A 22,923-nucleotide genomic window follows, 5' to 3' on the forward strand; every position below is an offset into this window, starting at 1 on the left:
AAAATGTTGGAACTGCACTGCCGAGCAAGCGTAGACATCTCAGTGCAGCAGATGGGGACATTAAAAAATTGTGGGGAAGTAGTCAAGATGAATCATTGCTATGCACCACAATGTTTAAAATGGCACTAGTTGACTGCCTGCTTTCAGTCTCAAGTCCTAATCTCAGTGTTCCATGGGTTGAGGGATCCCAAATCACATTACCTTCTTTATGCCACAGACCTGCAGCTCTGTTCAGGCATGAAGTGAGGACAGATAGCCCTGTTCAACTCGTGCTAAGCAGTCCTAGTCATTTTGGCTCCTAACTGTACTGAAATGCATAAGTGATTTGCCTTTCCAAAGGCCTGGGTCTGAAGGCCACTTGTCTGCTGAATTTTAATTTTCATTGTCTTGGAAGATCAGTTGGTGCTGCTGTATCTTTTCCCCTAAGCTTCCCCACAAGGATGGTTGCTCTCTCTGAACGCTCATCGCATTCAGTAGTAATTTTCCCCAACCCTTCCACTATATATTTTTTAGATTTCAATGAGAAAAAACCATACCCATTTACAATTCTAGGCCATTACAGCTATTTGGGATCAGAAGCAATGCCAAAATAATCATGCTCAAACACTACAAACAATTCCCTTAACCAAGCAGCAATTCAAAGCAGTGGAACAAGCCCCAGACCAGAACTGTTTTATCATCTATCCTCTTTTAAGAATATTAAACTCTTATATTTCTCTGCTGGCGCTTACATTGTTCCTCTGTGAGTGTCACCCAGGCCTCCAGGCAAGCATAGCAGCTTATCCTCATCTGGAGACTTCGAGTGAGGAAAAACGAGGGAGAGAGAACAAAAAATATAAGCCTATTTGTCAATAAGTAATGGGCATGTATGAGAAGAGCCTGGTGAGAGAATGGAAGCCATGGCCTGGGCTGAAGGTCTTTGGCCCCACAGAAGTGGTCTGGTAAACTGCAGCCCCAGGACACTACCTAGAAATATTTACTGTGCACCAACAAATTGATAGCTGCTTCTGAAGAGATCCACATTCCAGCCTCTAGAGGTGGGACATTAAGGTCATTATTTCCAATAATTTACACCAATTAGTCCATGGTTAAGGCATAATGGAGAGACTGCAAAGATGACCGCCTTGGGTAGAAGTAAGTGTGAAAAGTAAGGAACATTTCAAAGAGACCTTTTAAAGACTTTCTGTTTGGATGTTCTCTCCTTAAGGCATTTCTATTTTCAAGCATATGAATAATTTGCTGTAAGATTCAATTTGTTGTCAGAAATAGTGCTTAGCTGTCTTCACAAATTCTGATACATCTTTATGATGTATTGGAGTCATGGATCACCATGTGTGTACTCCTGATTTTGATTGCTAAAGCTAAGTTTTAAGTCAGGGCTACTGAGTGCTAGTGGTATAAATGACAGGGATGGAACTGAGGCCTTTTGAAAAAACAAAGCCAAAACATTAGATATAAATGGTTGTCTCAATTGCTGCTCTGTTTGAGCAGGGACATATTTTCCCCTCTTGCAAGTACCAGTGTGTTCTTGGTCCCCCTTAATTTCCTTCTCTGTTGCTTGAATAGCAGCAAAAATAAAATATACTGCTGTAGCCTTCCTGGTCCTTCTCTGGACAGCCAAGGAATTGTTGGGGCCACTGCCAACAGACTGATTTCTAAATCCTGAAAACAGTGCACTGTATCTTCTAAGCCCCTAAGTTACCTCCCTGTGGTCCACAGAACTTTGCTGAAACTGTTATTTCCATGTCTTCTAACTAAACCCTTTGGTGCCAAGTTGCAGGAAAGTGAGGAACAAAGGAAGAGAAGAGGCTTAGAAAAGAGCCTGTCACTAAAATTGTTCTTTCTAAGAGCACACAGTTGCAGTATCTTTGAAATTTAACCCAAATATGGAAAAACTTGTCCATCTGCCACAGATCTCCCTTTTCTTTCTGCTTGTATACAGCATCTCTTATTTTTGACATTTTTCTCTGAGAAATAATTTGCCCTTTTTAAAACACATGCTTTTTAAGCTTTGTATGTGTGTTTGTGCAAAGATCTTGGAACTGGCACTCTACTAACAGCAAATCAATTGTCAGAGGAATTAGTAGTGATGGTGTACCAGATACATTTAAACACTTATGTTCATGCCCCTATTGTGGATATTCAGGCTTGCTGAAACTTTAGCTCAGTGATCTGCCTGGAGAATAAACTGTCTTTAGCAACCAGTAAGAAAAGCTTTCCAGTACTTTCTGCTTCACTTTTTAATGACCAGGTAACCATCCATGTATTTCTTCAGAAATTAACCAGTTCATTTAAGAGAAAAAGGTTTCTAAAGCCATGTGGAATAGTGCCTTATGGTGACTTTCATGTCATAACAATAAACTTGACTTTAGAAGCTAATCCACACTTTCTCTAAAGCTTGCTTTCATTCTTCATTCTGCCTTTTGATCCTTTGTTTAAACCATTGCCAAGCTGGAAGACATTTTATAACATTCTCTGTTATTTGCAGAGCCCAGGTGAATCCTATAATGCAAAGTGTCTAAACCAGTGCTGCTATTTCCATTAAGCTTTAAAAATGTCTCCCTTGAAATTAATTTTTAATCTTCCAGTGGCACAGATTTCCAAGAGGGTTTGCTTATTTGTTACTGCTTTCTGTGAAGTAGAAGTTGCTGGTGCCTAAGGCAGGGAAATGCAATGCACTACTAATTATTTGTCTCATGTTGCATCATAAATGTTTTTTGGTTTGTCAGAGTAACTTTTGCCAGTCTTCAATAAAAACTTACATGTTAGCAACTTCATATAAAATAACTTCAAAATGAAATTATGTTGAATTGTTTTTCCTTGAACTTTTCAAGTCTGGTAATCAACCATATACTGCACTTAATATTGTCCACAGAAACCTCTAACTTTTACACGTGTGTCCCCTCTGAGAAGAGGGGAGACACGCAAAAAATCAGTTTTTATAATTTTATCAGTAACCTTTTTTCCGCACTCTCCATGAGCTGTGATGATCCTCAAATTTCCCCTTAACCTTTGATTTCTCTGTAGATGACAGTGTGGTTTCTGTGTGCCCATGTATAGCTGAGCTCTCCTGGAGAGCAGGCACCTTGTCAGATGTGTGCAATTGCTGACTGGTTGGCTCTCTGTTGACATGATCAAGCAACTTGAGGCTACAATAACTACCTTCTGAATTACCAGAGTGGGAACTTGTAATTTTTAAAGTAATCTAACTCCACCCTACTGCACGTCCACCTGGTAATTAAGATGGATAATGTCTACTGGCAGAATATAATGAGTTGGATAATATTATGGATTTGTGTTTAATGGGAAAATATAAAATTAGTACACATCCTGGGGTATACTGAAATAACTGGCTGTTTTTCATGGAATGCTGGTAAAGAGGCATTATTGATCAAAATTAATTTTTTGATGGAAAGATAATATATAATACTGCTCATAATATAAAGATTTTATCCCATATATTTACAGTTTTGATAATGCATTTTGCATCCCCAGAACAAGAAATTGTTCATTCTCACAAAAATGCTGAGAGGTTTTGCTGTGGAAAATGAGGGAAGGCAACAGTGAGAATGAGGTCAAAGAGAACAGAGCACCACTTGTAGTCAAATTACTTATTCCTTCAGAGAACTCTTTAACTGGATTGATTGTACATTTTTCTTGTGTTCCCAAGGTTTGTTGGTCCTATTACCAATACAGAGAAAAGCTTGCTTTTCTCCAAATTTACTTACAGTAGCTTATTCTGATGAGAAATTTTGTATTTTTTATAATATCCTGGCCACTTATCCAGCAACGGTATTTACCAGATCTGTCACCGTGTTTCATTAGGGACTTTTTACAGTTTTTCTTTGACATTTCCATTCTCACTCTTTATTTTTATACTTCGAGAAAAGCAGATCATCTCTGGCAGATGTGAATATAACAAATAACAAAACTGTGTCCCATTGAAATTCGGCTTATACTTCTTTTTTAAAAAGCCCTATATGAGTTATTAGTAGAACATAAAATTCCATTACTTTGTAACAAAAAAATGCAAACCTTAAAAAACTTTGAAGGTTTGTTTACGACATACAACAGTGTGCCTGATATCATCATACAATGTGATTGCATTATATAGTCTATGATACCATGTTGCATGTATATGATACCACAGCATCATGGTTACATGCATGTGATAACTGGTTAGCAATAACAAAACCTCAACAGGCACCATGGAGAACCAGCCTGAGCTGTTGATTCAGGAACACTAAATAAGCCCAAGGCCCTTATTGGTCAGTAACAATTTATAGGAATCTGCTGAGTTTACAGGGAGTTTGCAAATGATGCACAATCCAAAGTAACCTAAACAGTCCCTCTGGGATTTATGCTGAGACTGAGGCCAACACTTCCAAAAGCAAACTGCAGAATCTGAAGTCACTTTTAAATGATTTTAAAAGGGCTTTATCTTAATAAAGACTTGCAAAATGAGTGCCCCAAGCTCAAAACTTTCCAAATCATGCATTAAAAACCACAGGGCTCTTTTCCACATGCTCCAGCCTACACAAGCAGATGTTGCTTTTTAAGAACTCTTACAGGAGAGCAAGATATGAATCTTTCCTAGTTCAACTCCAGTTAAATTGAGAAACTCATTTCATCACTGTGTCCTCACCCACAATGGATGCTCTTATTCTCTTAGGGGTTCTATGTTTCTTGGCCAGGTGCAGTCTGGCTGGGTCTGGCAAGAACTCGTGGTGAATCCTTGTGAACCCGTGATGGCTTTTCAGTGGTCTGGGTATACCTCACTCCTCCCAGGACAGGCCCTGGACCTGGGATAACAGTGCCTGGAGTTAGTGCATTTCAACAAAACAAAACAAAACAAACACGGCTCCAGGGACAAGTTTCAGGAGGGTAACTTTTCTACTCTCTTGGACCAGAGGGCTGGAGAACAGTAAGCACCTGTCATCACCTTTTTGAAGACCAAACTGTGGTACCAAAGGGTGCATGATTTTTTTCTGTGTGTGGTGCCAGACCAGTGTGCAGAACAAGGGAGAGGAGAGCTGAGTTATCTACACCAGAGGTGGATATTACCTGCAGGAATGTGGACTACCTCCAACAGCTCTGCTTGGCTGCTCTCCTTCAGGAGATGTACGTATTTGTGTGGGGACAGGAGCAAGTGTGCTGTCAGAAGGAGTCTGGCCCTCATTGGTACCTGTCCCCACAGGAGTTGTGTGTGAGGAAACAGGGACAAAGCACAAAATTTGAGCAGCCTTGCCCTCGACTAAGCACAAAAGCTGGGGACTGTTCACCTGCTCTGGAGTTCTCCTTGTTCTTCTCCAAAGGGACAGGACATGATCAGTAGCCTGATGCCCTGCAGACAGTTGGCCAGGCTGCTGCGGGAATGATGGCCAGGATGCAGTAGGGGCTGATGGTGAGGCTGGCACTGGGGGGAAGGGGAGGCGGTGTTTTCTAGGCAGGTTTGAGAGTGGTGGCTAAGCCATTGCGGGCTTGGTGACTGCAGCCCCCGTGGAAAGGCTGCTGTGGTGGTGGGTGACAGCTTGCCTGATGGTGACGCGGTTGTCGGGCTGATGGCCAGGCTGCCGTGCAGCTGCCGGCGAGGCTGCTGCAGGGGAGAAACCTGCGCCAATGTGAGGGTGACAGCGAGGGGTGACAGCGAGGGGACCTAGGAGCAGCCGGGGGAGCACAGTTCGAGCCGCAGTTGTAGGGAAGTGGCTGGGGGGAGGGAAAGCAGGTGCGGGGGTCGAGGCCCAGACGAGCACCAACCAGGCAGAGGGTCGCTCCACCACCCCCCTTAGGAGGCCCCGGCATCGCCACCCCCGCTCCCCTCTTCCCAGGCCCGCCGGGAGCTGCCAGGGGGCGGGGGTGCTGCTGCCGGGGGCGCGGGCGGGGGAGGCGGGAGGAGGAAGGCGGCGGCGGCGGCTCTCGGGAGGAGCCTGACCAGCGTGAGACAGCACATTCAGCCGCCGGCGGCGGTCCTGCGGCACGGCACGGCACCGCACGGCACGGCAAGGCACCGCGGGCAGCGGGGCGTCCTCCGCTCCCCCAGCTGCGGGGGCTCGGTGAGGGTTGCACGGCTCCGAGAGCCCCTCCTCATCTCCCGGGCGCCGGCAGAGGTAAGTGGGACGCCGTGCCGCGGCGGAGGGGGCGAGCGGGGGCTCCCCTTGGGAGCCCGGCGTTAGCGGCGGAGGAGCAGGGCGAGGGATGCTCCTGAGGATGCGCATCGGACTCGGCGGGCCGGCCTGAGGCTCTTGCCGAGCACCCGGCCTGAGATGGGTTATGGGGCCTCCCCCGATGCCCCGCAGGAGCCGACCGGCCCTCGCCGGGGATGAGCTTTTCCACCCCGACGGCTCGGCTCCGGGGAGGCAGAGGGCGGGGAGGCAGCGGTTCGCTCCGCCGGGCGCACCGGCACCTGCTGCGGTCCCTAGGGCTCCCCTCGGTACTGGCACCGGCCCCTTCGCCGTCCCGGTCCGCCCCGCGGGGCTTCAGCAGGCTGCGGGGCTTGTGGCTCAGAGCCCAGCAGGGTAAAGCAAAGCGGGGTGGGAAAAAGTTTCTCGTCTTTATTTCTTTGCACTGCGTGAGGAACAGCGGGTTTCCTCAAGTCTACAACGTCAGCAGATGGAAAATTAGATCTTTTCCCCCTCCTAAGGTAATTCCTTAAAAGGGTGAGAGAAGGGGGAAAATCAATAAGAGGCCTTTCTCACTTGTAGTTCACTGAAATACATTTTAGAAAGGATGTTATTATGGTTCCATCGCCCTGGGAATCCCACTGGGTCAGCACAGAGCACCTCGATATTTCCCAGTCAAAGCTCTTCTTTTACTGACCCGGTTAAAGTGTGTTTTTTCTGTCAATATTGACATGGACAGAAAGTACAAATTTAAACTATAAATACATATAAAATAAGGATTCTCAGCAGACCAAGCAATCTAACCTGCTATTAAAGAGGTATGAGATGGGAAGACCTGACATGAATTTGGCACGTGTCTTTGGCACTTGCACCTGGTAATTTATCCTGACACACAGCGTTTTGTCTGCTCTTAGCTTCTGCGTGAGGACATTAAATTACCTTTGAAATGGCTTTAAATATCATGAAGCACAGTGCTGTAAAACCTGTTTCAGAATTGAAATCTAAATCCCAGGACTATCTGTTGGCTGATAGATGGTATTGTCAGACCCAGTGATGAATTTAATTTCTGTTACTAACAACTGCTTTGTTGAAGAGCTTTGTTTTTTCTTGCTAAGTTAATGGGAAGAAGTTACATGTTTTCCTTTCTGGTTCTTTTAAGTTTCACTTTTTACTTTCCATTTGAGAGGACTTGTCTACTAACAGTTTCCACAATTAGTGAGGTAGATAAAATTTTGTCTTTGATTTCTGTGTAGCATTTCTTAGCAAGAATGGCTGTCCTCAACACAAACATTGGGGGTTGTACCCAGGTCTTTGTCCCTGGGAGCACTCACCCTGATAACCAACCTCTGCTTCATTTTGTTTTCCCAAAACCATCCATTTATAGTCCAAAAAAATACAAAATGTGCTACCTCTTATGAAGCTACTTTTCTTGTGCACATACTATTTTGAGGGTTGGGACTTGCTTTCCTTTTCCTTTATGTGTGAAAGACTTCTGAGGGGCAGGTATGGGGAGGTCCAAAAGGTTGTTTTGAGTTGGTTCATCTAGATTCCTCCTAGCTCTTGTTTAGAGACTCTAATTACTCTTTGACTCTAATTTGTCTACCTTAAAAATGCATTAACTGCAGTGCTGCCTTATCCACAGTGCAAAAGAGGAGTTGTTAAATGAGCATCAGTAAACCACACCCTACGCATGCAGTGATTATTAAAGAATTGGAAACCTTGCTACTCAAAGAATAGTCAGGCAAATACTCTTTTGTACCCTGTAGATCTTAATTAAGAAACTGACCTTACAGCTCTTTCTATAGGAGGAGGGGCCATGAGCTGCTCTCCTTTGTGGTGTCTTTCTGTTGCTCTTTTTTTTTTTTTTCATTGAAATGCATTTGTTTGTTGTTCAGTTTGTGTTTTTCCAGCTTCAGGTTCCTTGTTCCTGTTATGTCTCTTATAGATAAAAGCCTTGCTTCAGCAGCTGTCTTCAGTGTAGGTACTCTACATGATACAGCAAGAGCTTACCTGCTTTATTTTCAAATGCATTAACAGATCAAGTCTCTTGGACTCCTTTTCTTTAGTAAGACATGTTTGAAGAATTGACTTTGCTGCCATCAGTTTTCCAGTCTGCAAGAAGAGAGAGAGGGATTATTAGATAGAACTGGACACAATGGGTTGTTGTAGAGGTGTCACCCTTGGACAATAATGGACAATGAGGTGAAATGGGATGGGAGGGAAACAGGTGAGGGATATAAGGGTATAGAAAGGCACTGCTGTTTTTCAAAGCTTCACCTTTTTCTGCTAATGGTTCAGGTAATCATGTGCTATCTTTCAGCTCCTCAAACTTCACTTCTCACAGATGTTCAAATTATGTTCATGGTCTCTCCCTAGCACTACTCAGGCTTATTGACTCTTGGTACGCCTCGAGTGCCCTGCTGAGCTTCTTTGCCATGGTTTTACCAACAACAGAAGTAGTAATTAGGAATCTTTCAGAGTCACTGATGCCTCATGCAGAAACAAGCTATTACTTGGAGGTGGTGGTGGGATATGAACAGAAAGATTCTCTATCCTATCTGTGGTCTTTAATGTTCAGGGGAGTTAGAGGAAAGCTAACACTGAAATGTCCACTGAGGTGCATGGAGAAATTAACACCTAAAGAGATGTGGCCTCAGGCTTTCTGCAGCCTTAGCCAAACATCATGACCTTAGTGCAGTACTCATCCGATACTTTCATATTTTTATTTTTAAAAACCCTAAATGAAACAAATCATGATGACTGTAGACCTAGTCTGAATGTAAAAGTGACATTTTTCAGCAGGAGTACTGATGGAGCATGCTGGCAAAGTGCACGTTGAATTAGTAAAACTGAGCTTTTTGACAGTGCAGCTTATTGTAGTTCATCTGAGCAACACAAGTTACACAGGTGAATACACATTTATGTGTCCATAAGGGCTTGCTTTCCAGGTGAGGGATCATATGGTGTTCTACTCAGCTGACCTATATATGCAGGCAGGAATGGTAATGCAGGAATGATACTGCTCAAAAACCAGAAAATTTGAAAAATCTTTTTAAAATTCTCTAAAAAGCTGCAGTGACAGCCTGAGACCCTGGCTCAGTCTGAATCTCAGATAGACACAATATGTCCCTTTTGCTACTTGGCAATTATCCATCTAAAACCGTGCTGGCTCCTTTTAGTCAGACATAGCATTGGGAACCGTTGTGCACTTGGCCATCTGCAAGCACTCAAAATAAGGCAGTGTACAGTATACATAAGCTTCTTCCCCCAGTACTGTTCATTTCGGGTCCCATCATCTTGCCAACTTCTCTGGGAAATGGCTACTTCCAGGCAGGTGGCAGGAGCTTCAGGAAGCTGGGAAGCAAAGTGATGTGGGAGCTGCTAGATCTCATAGACATAAGACCTCTGATCATCATAAGACCTCTGACATCCCAACTCCTCCTGACCTTTAAAACTATAACCCCTCTTTTTTTTTTCTTTCTTTCTCTTTAATTTTTTTTTCCATTTTATTTTATTTTTACTGTGCTTCTTCATCACTTCTTGTTTTCCCTTTTGAGGCAAAAGCATTTTGGTGAGTGTCCAGGAGCACATTACTGCAGCAGAAGGTGTGGAGCAGAAATGAGAGTTCTGAAAGTGTTTTTTGGGCAGCATACCCCAACTTCATGCTGAAGTTTGAAGGGCAGAGGACTCTGCCCTGTTGCTGCTCTCAGTAATAGGAGATTCTCTGTGACTTCTGTGATGGTGATTCTACCCTCTAGAGTGATGGCAGGAGTCAGCTATGTACATTGTTTGAAAGACATGAGATATCTCCAAGCTCCATTGAAGCCAAAGATAATCTTTGCATTGACTTGACAGACTTGGGAGGCAGTCCTGTGTAACTTCTGCTTTGCCCTCTGTGCACATACCTGTGTAACCTGATGAATGATCACTGTTGAGATGACTCTTGTGATTCTCAGCTGTTAATCTTAAGGTAAAACTACATGTTATCCTATTTTCATATTTAACACTTCTCCCATGGATGTGGATCAGCTTGCCTGACCTGAAGAGATAGGTTACATCAACCTGAGGAAAAATCCACCCTGGAGCCCTTCTGGACCAGTGCAGCTCTACCCTGTGTATTCCCTGGGTGCTGTCTGTCTGCCTCTGCTTGGTCTTAAAGCAATTAATGAGTAATTAGCAGAGGAAGAAGGCTCATTTGCTGCCACTTGGCAGAAAACAATTACAGAGGGAATCTTTTATGGACATAGCTTTTTGTTTCCAGGGATATCTTCTCTTCACATTTCTTTTCCTTTTTGCTATCCTCCTCTGACACCTACCCTTTCTCTCTTCCTCAATTCTAGTCTTAACCCCATATTCCATCCGCACTGGTTTTCTCTTTTGCCTTCTCTCCTTGAGACAGAACTGATTTTAATTTCTTGTTCTTTTCTCCCTTCATCTGTGATGTGATACAAGTAATTCCAAATCCTGTTTTTCAGTTATTAATTTTTCACCTTAGTCCAGCAGAAAGATGTGGTGTGTTTTGTGTTCAGACAATGGGGAGCTATAATAAGGCAAAGATAAAAAACTCCTTAATATGATTAAACATAAATAAGTATAACAGAGGATATATTGTTTATCTATTACTATCAATATCTCCAAGCCTTTTCTAATGCTTGATTTTAATACCTTCAGGATGAATTTGACAGCAAAAGCTATCCCCAAACTATGCTATGTTAGTATTGAGAGTTAATCACTATAGATCCTGGACCACATGCAGGGAAAATACGGATCTCTCTGGCTTCAGACAGTTCAGCCCTTCCGTTCTGTATCCATTAACACAGATCGTAGCTTTTAAAGTGCAAAGGCAGCAGTATTAAATCCATACTATTCAAGGGATGTCATTGTTTTGTGTTTCTCACAGTAGGCCACCACTGTTAGGATCAGAGTGGTTACCAGGTCACTTGGTAATTGGGGCAAAGACATTTCAAATGATTGCTATTGTATTTTTTTTTCCAGAAATTAAAATATTTAACAAAGCAGTGTCACAGGGAAAAAAACAAAACAAAACAAAACAAAAAATCCCAAACAACTCAGACTCCTATTTAATGTGGTTCCTTGTATTTGAACCTGTCTGCCCTGGTTTAAGGACTGTTCCACTGACTGAGTACTTAAAAGAATCTCCTCTCTAATTCTTCTCACAGCACAAACAAGGTTGAGAGACTGAACTCGTGTGGCTTGCTCCATAATACATTTGTCTTCTCTTCAATAATAGAAAAGAATCACCATTTTTCATTAATCACACTATTCAAAGACAAATGACATAGGGTTTTTTTCACCAGTTTGTTTCTAGTTACATTTTGAGCAGTTGCTGAACCAGAAGGTGGTTTGTATTATAATCCTGAAGGATTTCAGATCTCCATTTGCCCCTGAATGAATTCTTGTTTTCTTTGTCCTTTTCTACCTCTGACTGGTCATCAAGCTTTGTTACGTGCTCATAGCAGTTTGTTACAGACTGTCAACTTCTGCCAGTTTTCACTGGCTAGGAACACAAATTAATTCTGAAAAAAAACCAGAGTAAAGATATTTCATGTTAAATATATATATGCATACGTATGGGTGTAAGATATCTGGTGCATTAGGTAATGAATGTGATACAAATCTATAAACTTTTGGAATGAAACAAGAAATTTGACCTAGATCATACCCCCTAGTGTGCAGTTAGCTATTCATGGACATAATCTGTTGCATTTGGCAAAGCCTGTGAATGTTGTATTCCTGCCTTTCACTATCTCCATAGCAGTAATAATAATACAAAAAAAAATTGTGCTGATGGGATAGGAGGGTATTGTACTGGAGACAAAAAAAACCAAACCAGTGATGCCATTCTCTGTTTGTACTGAATGAGCCCGTGGGAAAACTGTTCCATTATTTCCCACAATATTTTCTTTTTCACAGAAAGTTAATTAATAGCAGAAAATAAAGGAAAGTATGGTTTCTCAGCCTTTAAGGACCTCTTCAAATATATTCAAAACACCCTGTTCAAATTCAGTACTATCTTAATCTGATATTTATAAATCATGGAACTGCAGGGTTTTTTCTCTGTAATGTTTAAAGTGTAGAACTCAGAAGGTGTTAGTATGTTACAGTCTCTGGAAGATGGAAAAAAAGATGCTGCAGCCTTACTACTGATGTTCTCCATATCTCTTAGAGCAGCCCTTTTTTATGTACACTGTTTCAATGAATCAGAGGACAGGGAAGCAGAAAAGTATGGATAACCATGTTGACATACAACCATGCTGACATACATTCTTGAATAAATTATAAGATAATGCAATATTAATAGTAGTCAGTTTTAAGTTTTAGTATTGATTTTGAAGTCTTTAAATGAAGATCATATCTCCTCAGTGTTAATTCAGTAAACTTTTTATTAAATTTTTTATTTTCCTAGGTAAGTGAGCTGCAGCTTGAGGATTAGGTTCTGTCATCTCTCTCACATTATCCATTCTAAAATATTACCTATTTTTAGCTTGCATTTAGTTATTTTTGAATGTCAGAAAACTTTCTTAAACTATCTTGCTAAGTCCTGTGCTTCCTCTCTGAAGCAAGTTGGGAAATTGACAGAAGATAACATAATACAACTAATGAGACCACTTAATATATGGGGAATGTAGAGTCACAGAGTTTCAGAATTGTGATAAGCCCATTCCCAGCCATATGCCCCATGTGGATACCTGTGTTTTACTGCTACCAGACAGTAAAAGGTAAAAAAAAAAACAGAATCTGAGAGAGAGGGAACTGACCAAGAATACCCAGAGATCTTGTATTCCACAAGATGAAAATGTTGTCAGGCATGCAGTTGACTGTTCTAATAAAATCATCCACTCTTCCTAACTGAGGCATGATTGCTGGGTAGGATCCTGAGGAGATACAAATCAGACCTGGCTGCATTGTTGAGGACATCACCCAGCCCCACACCTGAGACCACTGTGCAGTTATAATTATGCTCATTAATGCTTGTTGAGGGAAAATCTAAGAGGCTGTGAAAGATCTGTTTTACAATCTACTTCACTTCGAGGGGATACATACAATCAGTTATGTAGAACTCAATAGAAAGAGAGGATTTTTGGTGAGAAAAGTGATCTGATAGTAGTATGCAGTATTTAAATTCATTCTAATCCTAGCTGGAATGTTGTGTTCTTCTTAAATACATCCAGAAAGTTGTTGCTAACAGCTTGTTCCCTTTAACCTTGATGGCTCTTCCATGGAACTGTGCTTGATGGAATTGGGAAGGTCATGGTAAATTTAAGAGGCTAAGGTGGGGTGAGAGAATGGGATGCTGAGAAGGAGATGCTTCACTGACACTGTGCCTGGTGCTGGAAGAATGGGCAATAGTGGAGCTTTCCTCATATGCTGCTGTAGGGACCTTGTAATTCTGCTGTAACTGAGTTCATTTTGTTGAAGGGCTGCTATGGAAGAACAGGAGTGAAAAGATTAAATGGTAATAGATTGTAAGGGATGTATAATTGAGCAGTTGTGGGTACATATCTCACACCCTGTCAGCCTCAGAATCAATAGGCTAGAGATGTACTGACCTGTTGCATAGCAACCAGGAGGAAGCACAGAACCAAATCTGTGGATGCTGTGAGTTGTAAACCTTTATAGAACACACTACAAGACCTTTGCCCATCTGCTAGAAATGTTCGGAAGTTTAAGGATAAAAATGGTATGTTGCCTGAAATCTAACTCTTAACAACCATATTTATTTATAGATAAATACACATATGCAATGTAAAAAAATTCTGACTGTTGTGCCTCAGGGCTATGTAGAAAAAAATACTTAGTCTCTCCAGTTTTACTTAGTGATTCCCTGAATTCATCACACAGAGGATTCCTTGAAATACTGCAAATGCTAAGTTTTTGCAGCTGCAAATATTTGGCTGGGGTTGTGATCTTGTAAACATAGATACACCTATTTAGCAAAAGTATTTCTCTTATTCAGGTGAAGTCAAGTAAAAAATCTGATGCATGTTGAAAAAAGCTACTCATATGTTTACTTGAAAATTACTGTCAAGAAGATGATTCTAGTCCCTCTTGCCCATTTGAAGTGTGTTTCAAACATTATTTTCAAATGAATACCATGGATTAGAATGCATATATGCAAGGGTAAAGCTCTCCCTGCTTTGTTGCAGACCAAAGATGTTTATCTGCTTTGTACAATTTCAGACTTTGCATGCCCACTTTACACTCGTAAAAATCATAGTTATTGCCTATGGGAATTTTTTCTGTTGTAAAGATGTATAATATTACCAGCTGCAGGGAATGTGTTAGTTTGTACAAAATAGAGACAAATATAGTACAGAATAGAAATGGATTTTTTTTCTAGTAGAAAACTCCATATGTACTAGTTCCAATAGTAATAGTACTCCCACTCTGTAAACCCATTCTTAAAAACCAAAAAAAAAAAAAAAAAAAAAAAAAGGGGGCAAGGTATTTTATTGTGCAACTGTGTTTGTCTTTCAAACTGAAGACATTTTGAAGTTTTGGACTCACGAGTAGCTGACTCTTTATGAAGACATAAATAATACATTTACAGCATCTACAAGTACTAGATACTGTCTATTTAATTTGGAAAAGTATTCTAATGAATCAATTATTTATAATTAGTTATATAGGATGACTAATGCCACATGTAGCAGTATTTAATGAACCCCCTTGGTAATAGCAATGGAGATTATAGTGAAAAGAACAACATAATAAGTCTTAAAATGTGAGTTTCAGGCTCATGAAGTGGTGAATAGAGTTCTAGTCTGGTGCAGCCTTCTTAGTAAACAGCAGGTAAAACCCCCCCAAACACCAAAAAGAAATGAAATCTGTAGGCTTGTTTATCTCCTACCATATTTGAAATTTGGGTTTATTTTCAGATAAGCCTACAGGGAAGATGATTTTCTATAAGATATAAAGAACAGGCTTTAAGAGGAGGGGAATATATTATCTTCTTTTTCCACTTATAAATATTGTGCACCGTCATGGTTTTCTTTGGTTTTATTTTATTCATTGTGCATTGAGCACTTCATGGTTAATTTTTTTATAGAATCATGTAATTGTTTGGTTTGAAAAGACCTTTAATATCACTGAGTCCCACCATTAACCTAACTATCAAATCAGGTGCTAAACGAAGTCCTTAAGCACCCCATCTATACATCTTTTAAACACCTCCAGGGATGGCGATTCAACCACCTCCCTAAGCAGCCTCTTTCAGTGTTTGGTAACCCTTTTGGGGAAGAAGTTTCTTCTAACATCCAATCTAAACCTCTTTTGGTGCAATTTGAGGCTGTTTTCTCATGTCATGTCCCTTGTTACTTGGTAGAAGAGATTGAGCCCACCCTGCAACAATCTCAGGTAGCTGAGAGAAGAGGTAGAGAGAAATAAGACTGGAGAAGATTAGGTTGTAAGTAAGCCTGGGACTGTCATTCAGCACTGCAGAGAAAGTTAACAGTAAATCTTTTTTAATGTTTGCCTTTATCTCTTTTGGTGTGACATCCCTTTTAGTGCTCAGAAGGGCAGTTATTAAAAATTTGTTCTCAGTAATGAATACAGTATTAAGTGCATGGCTAATGCCAAGTGGAAGACAAGCAGATTTGCCTTATTTCTCACTGCTGAGTTGATGACATCTGAAAAAGATGCTTACATACCCTTGGTGTTCAGTTTCTACTAAAATTGTGAGTAGCCAATCTGAAGGTTGGTGAGCTGCTTGAGTTGGGAGGGAGGAGGGGAGCTAAGGCATGAGTATAATAAATGCAGGATGAAAGTAATGGGAGATTAATTTCTTTCTATAACTCAGTTCTGGCAGCATTCTTTGATGGAGATTTAATACATCATCTTTGTTGTATGTTTTCTTAAAAATAGGGCAAGGTTATAATAGGATTTGATTGCCCTGACTGAAGCATTGTAAAGAAGGGGGCCAGGCACTAAACCATTGATGCTCAAATTGGAAAAAGCTATCTGACTTCCCTGACATTACGGGAACGAATTTTTAGAAAGCCATTCATTGATATCTGACAAACAGCTTGAAAGGGATGCTAAACCCTCCAGGTTTCTATCATGAGCCTTAAAATGCATTTGCATATTTTTTACATAGAAACAGGAGCTCGCGCTCTGTTGCCAAATGGCAGAACTAAAAGGATGCAAAAACTCCATCTAGTCTGCAGGATTCTGAGGGGAAACTTCATAATAAGAATTCAAATGTGTGCAACAGATTAGGAAAATGAATTTGAATGGGATTTCAGCCCTATCTGAGAGAGACCCATGAATTCTGAGGAAACTGGTAGGCAAAATACTATCTGCACTGCCATTAAAAAGCTTATCTTGTTTTCTGGGCATTTTTCATGCAAACAATAGCTCACTGACGTCAGCTGATCACACAGATTACTGTTGTTAAAGCACTACTGATTAGTTTTCTTGATATTATACGCAGTATTTCTGATTGTTTTTATTTCTCTTTCTCTAACTGAAAACAGTGTTATCATGAGTAGTCCCAGAGTGAGGGAGGAATAAAGAAATGGTGTTCCTCCACATCAAGGCAGTGGTGCAGTTTACTGGCAGTTTAATGTCCTTCCTAGCTGTACCATTTATTAGTTAGTTGTAGTGGATTGAACCAGGCATCCCTGGGCCTTGAATTACTGCAGGGTACCTCACCAGGATGGGCAGCTCTGCTGAAGTAAGTGCAGAATCTTACAGTGATTACAGTTACAGTCTGATGGTGTGAGCCAGACTGGTGTAACTCCAGCTGGTAATTTGAGTGGGAATTGTTAGCATCCCTGGTGTGATCCACACACAGAGGCAGGTGTGCTGGCCCCTCTGGCATCCCTCATGCTGCTCTTATGCTGCCATGTACATTGGATAGTTTTCTGTTATGGTTCCACATTTTATTCTTTCCCTTCATTAAAGGAAAATTCTTGCAAAGACAGCAAAGCATTTGGGGATGAGGTTGCACTTAATGTGCAGATGATGTTTTATTGACAATATCCTCCACATCATGGGCTAACTATGCTTTTATCATTTTGAGGAGGAAGCTGATGACAGCTGTGCAATTTATGATGGGTGAAAGTTTCATATAATTTTTAGCATATAGATTTAGTCTCCAGCTGCCCATTCATCCAGGCAGTAAAATGGGTGGAGTTCTTGTTACTGTTAAGGGAGAGTTGCTGTTTAAATTTCCTATGCATCAAATAAACAACAGACTCCTTTGCATATACATGGCTGATCTGATTGATTCTGGGTTGCACAGGTGGATGTGGTCAGTGATGTGTGAATTGATAGGAGAGGCACAATTAACTCTTTTCATGAATGCCTATATTAGTGAGGACTGTCTTTGAAGTAAGGTGATAATAAGAAAATGAGTATTGATACAGACAGCCCATAATAATGATGATATCAGAAAATAAATCATCTGTGACTTATGGTACAGATTTGTGCAACACTGGTGGGATTTAAAAACTGTATAAAAGAGATTAGTATCCTGTGTTCTTTAGAGATCTGGCTCTGTTTCTATTTGATGTGACTTTATATCTCTTTATCCTTCATTTTCAAGACTCACATGAAAACAGCATATGTTGAGAGAGATTTGAAACACAGAGTGGCTTGACTGTCCTACAGAGACTTATGTTTAACTAAATGACAGCGTGGTCTTTTAGTAGCTAAGAAGAAAAACTTCTGCCAAATTTGCTTGATTGGAGTTGAATCAGGAATATTATGCATGTCTCCTGCCTCTTGGAAAGATGGTCTGAACACGAGACTGCCATGGAGCAATGTGTTGCTTCATTGAAGAGGAACTTGGGTGTTCTGGGTTGCCTGATTTTGTACCTTGTCTGCACGCAGGTTTTTGAGGGGAATGACCCAGCTTTCCCTGGGAAGGGTGGGGGAGATTTCTGAGCAGAATTGCCCATAGCTTGATGAGGGTGTTCCTGGTGTGGTGAGTCTGTGAAGGATGCTGAGATGGAGGCAGTGGTCTCTGTGGGGCTGCACCCGTGGGAGGGGATCCTGGGATGGCCCCCAAGGCAGCAGCCCAAAAGCTCTCATATTTCCAGTTTGTGTGAGTAAAATTGTTACTTGTCTAACATGCCTAGGGCTTGTTGGGGCAGATGTAGTTCTTGTACTTAAAATTGAAATCCAGTTGTGGATCTGGGACCTACAGTCTGGCAGGGCTGCTGAAAGAAGGACTGTGTAACCAATATCCTGCTCTCTCCAGTGTAGTCCAAGGGACAGTGTTAATAGAGAAATATACTTGTAGCTATTTTAGAAACACTTTTTTTGTATAATTAAGTTGGTTTTTTTCAGTAAATAGGGAAAACTTTTAATTTTGTTTTCACCTTGGTTTTCATGATTTTGTTTCCAGCAGAGTCAAAATGTCAGACAAAAGTGATTTAAAAGCAGAACTTGAGCGCAAAAAGCAGCGTTTGGCTCAGATAAGAGAAGAAAAGAAACGGAAGGAGGAAGAAAGGAAGAAGAAAGAGGTAAATATGCAGAAGCACCCATGAGAAGGCTCATGCCTGCAGAAGGGTCTTGCTGATGTCTGACATCTTGGTACCTCAAGGTGTCCATCATGTGAGCCCACATCAGTCTAACCTTAAAATCAAAATGCTTATTTGTAGTAAAAAAATTGGGATGAGGAAATTGCTTTTAAAACCAGTGCACTGTCAGATGACAACAATTTGGACATCATGATGTGTATGTGTGTGTAGAAAGAAAAATTGATTTGCCACAGTGCTTTTTCCTGGGCTCTCCTTCAATGGAAGGGAAAGGAGTGAAAGAGGGGAAAGACAGAAAGGGGCTTGCATTGTTTTTCAAGCCATTACAATCTAAATATGTACTTTTGTGCTCTGAAGACTAGTTTGATTGCTAACTAAGGGAACAGATTTACGATTATTATTCTCCAGTAAAGTAAAACATAATTGCAATTGCATTTCCATCTTCTGGCATGGGTGCACCTATCAGTTCTGTTGAAGTTTGATTGACATATTAGTTTATTTGTCCTTGGCAATATGCATTAGGTTTTTCATTAAGGGATTTGTACTTCTTTTTATTCAGTCACTTAGTAGAATAGAGGTGAGAATTGACAGGGAGTGGATATTCATTTTCATGCAAAGTCAGGGAAGCATTAAGTGATTATGTTTCCTTTCCTTCAAATGTCAACACTTACCATAGTTTAAAGCACCTGTTATCCTTTACTAATAACTGGTTTCCTTTTAAACTGACACTTTAATATTGTACATGAATTTCATGGAATTACTGTGGAAATGTGATGTGATCCAAGAATTCATCATTCCTGTTTTGGCTGTCTTTTTAATCTTTTTCTCATTTGAGCCAGTTTTGGGCAGTTACCAGCACACACACACACACACACACCCAGCGAGGCTCCTGCAGTCACTAGGAGAGTCCTCTGTAAGCAGAACTTTAAAGGTTAACATTTTCAGTCTTCATTACTAGCCTGTTAATGAATAAGAGGGAAGGGAGCCAGCTGAATGGCTCAAGGAAGCTATTGAGTCCTTTCCTTTGTCCCCAGCCTCTGTTTTTATGCCTGGTGGAGATCTTGTGGTAGTTGGAACTTTCCACTGGCCTCAATAGCCAGATTCAGCTCAGGGAACTCATCTCTCCAGGTTACTTTGCTGTGCCTGACAGTGGCACTGTAAATGAGGTGTACTGGTGCTTATCCATGTACACTGGTGCAGAAGGGTTGTCTTCAACCCTGTGTCCTGTGATATACTTCAGGCTAGCTCATGGGAAGAGCTGAGCACAGGAATATGCCTGAGCTTTATTGTTATCTGCAAAACATTGGTTTTTGCATCCTGGCTATATGCAAATGGGAGAACATGAGGATGCTTCTAAACTTCAAGGTTTTCTGTTGTGCTTGCACCAGCATCAACGCCAGGCTGAGGCACTTTGCACATCCCCTGTGTCCCACACCCTGATTTAGGAAGGAAGGAAAACCTCACAGTGTGGAGCTTAAATAGGATCAATTTAGAAGCAACTTTAGGATCCAAAGTATAAAGGCAGATGCCACCAGACATTCTCTATAAGAACTATGCTGGGATTTCTGTATTTAAGTCATGATAAGGTGATGGACATGGCCACTTGCGTTTTGTTTTACTTGCATTACTGGTTACTGCACAAAGTGGGACACAGGTTTGGTTCCCTCATCTGCTTGGGAGGAGGGCTGGAAGCCTATTTCTTTCAAGAGACTGCTCTAACCACTGAGATGGGGTATTGGTGTTTTCCTTCAACGTTACTAAACCAGGGAACAATGGGCCAAATGTAAGGGATTCTGACTAATTCAGATGTTGCTCCTCCTGTTTCAAGGTCACTGTAGACCCGATGAGGAGGAGGCTAATGTGTGGAAGCCCCACATAGGTGTAGATATACATATCTAAGCAATGAGGGAGGGGGTTTTTTTGGACCTGTTAATGCCCAAGGCTGTCAAAATCCTATTTTAGGTATGTTAGTACTTTCCTTTGCTCCCGATAGATGTTGATGTTTATGAGGAAGTATTTTAATTACCATCAGATGCTTGGGACCAAATGCAGGCTCTTAGGCTACATCACTAATGCCCAGTAGAATTTTATTTCTTGATCCTTGAATAAGTAGGAAGGGTCATTTTTATTCAGGGCAATGATACATGTTATTATCTGATTAGCTTTTGCGTTAGCTGAACAAGTTGCATTTGATGAGAGAGAGACAGAAGATGTTAACCAGTGTACTATAAAAACCCTTGCACATATATTTGCAAATCAATTTTTCTAAGCATTCAGGGAAAAATAATGTTACTGATCAATAGGGTGTAAATTATCTAAATTATAAATTATCTAAATATATCTAAGTGAACGTCAAAGTGTGCCTAAGCAGTGGTGCATATAAATATTTTCTACACAATTGCTAGAGCTCATTATATGTGGATGAAACTTCTCTGTTTGGTTTTGGTTTAACCCAGGCTGATCTACAGCAGAAGAAGGAGCCAGCTCAGGAAGATTCTGACCTAGACCGCAAAAGAAGAGAGACAGAAGCTTTGTTACAGAGCATTGGTATATCCCCAGAACCACCTCTAGGTATTTAAGAGAAGCACACTCTGAAGCATTCAGCTCTGCCAAAATGAATGCATTCTTTCTATTAAAGCATGCTTGGCTTTTTGATTTTTGGCTGTATTAGTGAAGTGAACTCTTCTGTTTGGATGCCTGCCATACCATTCACATATACCAGCTCATGGCATTTTGAGTACTTGTCATTGCCAAAAACATCTGTTTCATTTCTTCAGGAAGTTTTTGTGAATGTAATGCAAGTTGGGTTTGCATACAAACAGTGATTTCTTTTCTGATGGACTGTTTTATCTTTTCTCATATCTATCCGAGAACCTACAAAATAATATAAATTCATTAGCCCCAAGTTTTGTTTCATCTTTCTCTCAGGAAGGAGGAGTATGGCCATGTGGGAACTCTCACTTATTTTCTCTTAAAATAAAGTAAAACTGGAGAAGGGAAATAAAAAGACAAGACATAGCGAGCAAAAAGCTTTTGTAAATTTTAGATTTGGTTTCATGTGCTTGCCCTCTGTTTTGTTTTTTATATTTCAGTTCTAGAATCTGATATCCCCAGTTTAAAAATATATACGGAAAAGTTTATAGAATCCAAATATTGGCTACTTTATTTAAGTTCTGTCTTGCTAGTTGGCCCTTGAGTGAGAAATTCCCTTCCCTTCCCTTTTCTTCCCTTGAATTATATATACAAATAGATTGTGACATTATAAATAGGGATTTAAATTCATAACTTACATCAACCAACATTTATTGAGAAAAGTTAGTATTTTTATAAGTTGTGATATAGTGACTGAAGCTTTTAAACACCACTTCTCAAAAGAATTCTCTGACAAGTAACAGTGAGGTTATTTTTATATGTCATAAAATATGTAAGGAATAATTCTGTTTATGATCACGTTGGTGAAGCACTGGCACAGGTTGCCCAAAGAGGTGGTAGAAGCCCCATCCCTGGGAACGTTCAAGATCAGGTTGGATGGGGCTCTGAGCAACCTGATCTAACTGAAGCTGTCCCTGCTTACTGCAGGACAGTTGGACAAGATGACCTTTAAGTATTCCTTCCAACCCAACCTGTTCTATGACTCCATGGTTTGTAAATTATATCATTATATTATAAAATCAGATCAATTTTGATCTTCTAGAATTTTAAATACTCATTTTTATCTAAAATTAGGATATATTTCCTTATCGTATTAACTAAACATATATATTCACATTGCAAATTATAAATTCCTATCTGTTCTTGTAGTTAAACAATAATATTTTGTACTCTTTCATTCCCTGTATGTGCACTCACAATCAATAAATAAAGGAGGCTTTAATTCTGCCTTCACATAGGGATATGACACCCGGATTCAACTGGGAATTTGGAATACATAAAGATCCACAACACACCCATAACCTGCCAAAGGGCTATGCTGAAAAAGACTTCGCTTTTCATGCTGCAGTTACTTCTGTGACAGCCTCTAGTGAGAATCTGTATTAAATGTTTGACCACATGGAAAATCCAAATCTCTTGTACTGGTCTGTCATTATGCATTATAGACCATAACAAAATAGTTTAAAGTTTTACTACATTAAACTTATAAAAGGAAATGCACTTTATTTAAACCAAATAAGAAATTTTGCTCTTGCATTAAACACCTTTTTGTGGTTTATTCAATGTGCTTGCTTTGAGGAACACTTGCATTAAATCTTGACAGGAGCCAGCTCTGCATTTGAAATATTTTCAAGAAACCATTTAAA

General features: G+C 40.6%; 1 protein-coding gene across 2 annotated transcripts in view; it reads left to right on the plus strand.

Annotated features, from left to right (window-relative positions):
• Positions 1 to 5,879: 5,879 nt before the first annotated feature.
• DYNC1I1 (dynein cytoplasmic 1 intermediate chain 1) overlaps positions 5,880 to 22,923 on the plus strand; it is a 186,813-nt gene continuing 169,769 nt past the window's right edge. The window contains exons 1-3 of one of the 2 annotated variants that reach the window (XM_030444777.1): positions 5,880 to 6,107; positions 18,493 to 18,610; positions 21,082 to 21,196. In XM_030444777.1, coding sequence (XP_030300637.1) covers positions 18,503 to 18,610; positions 21,082 to 21,196 — 223 coding nt within the window. In that variant the 5' untranslated portion in view covers positions 5,880 to 6,107; positions 18,493 to 18,502. The remainder of the gene's footprint in view (positions 6,108 to 18,492; positions 18,611 to 21,081; positions 21,197 to 22,923) is intronic. The other variant, XM_030444778.1, reaches the window with a different exon arrangement.

Source organism: Calypte anna, chromosome 2 (assembly GCF_003957555.1).
Source record: "Calypte anna isolate BGI_N300 chromosome 2, bCalAnn1_v1.p, whole genome shotgun sequence".
Lineage (NCBI taxonomy): Eukaryota > Metazoa > Chordata > Aves > Apodiformes > Trochilidae > Calypte > Calypte anna.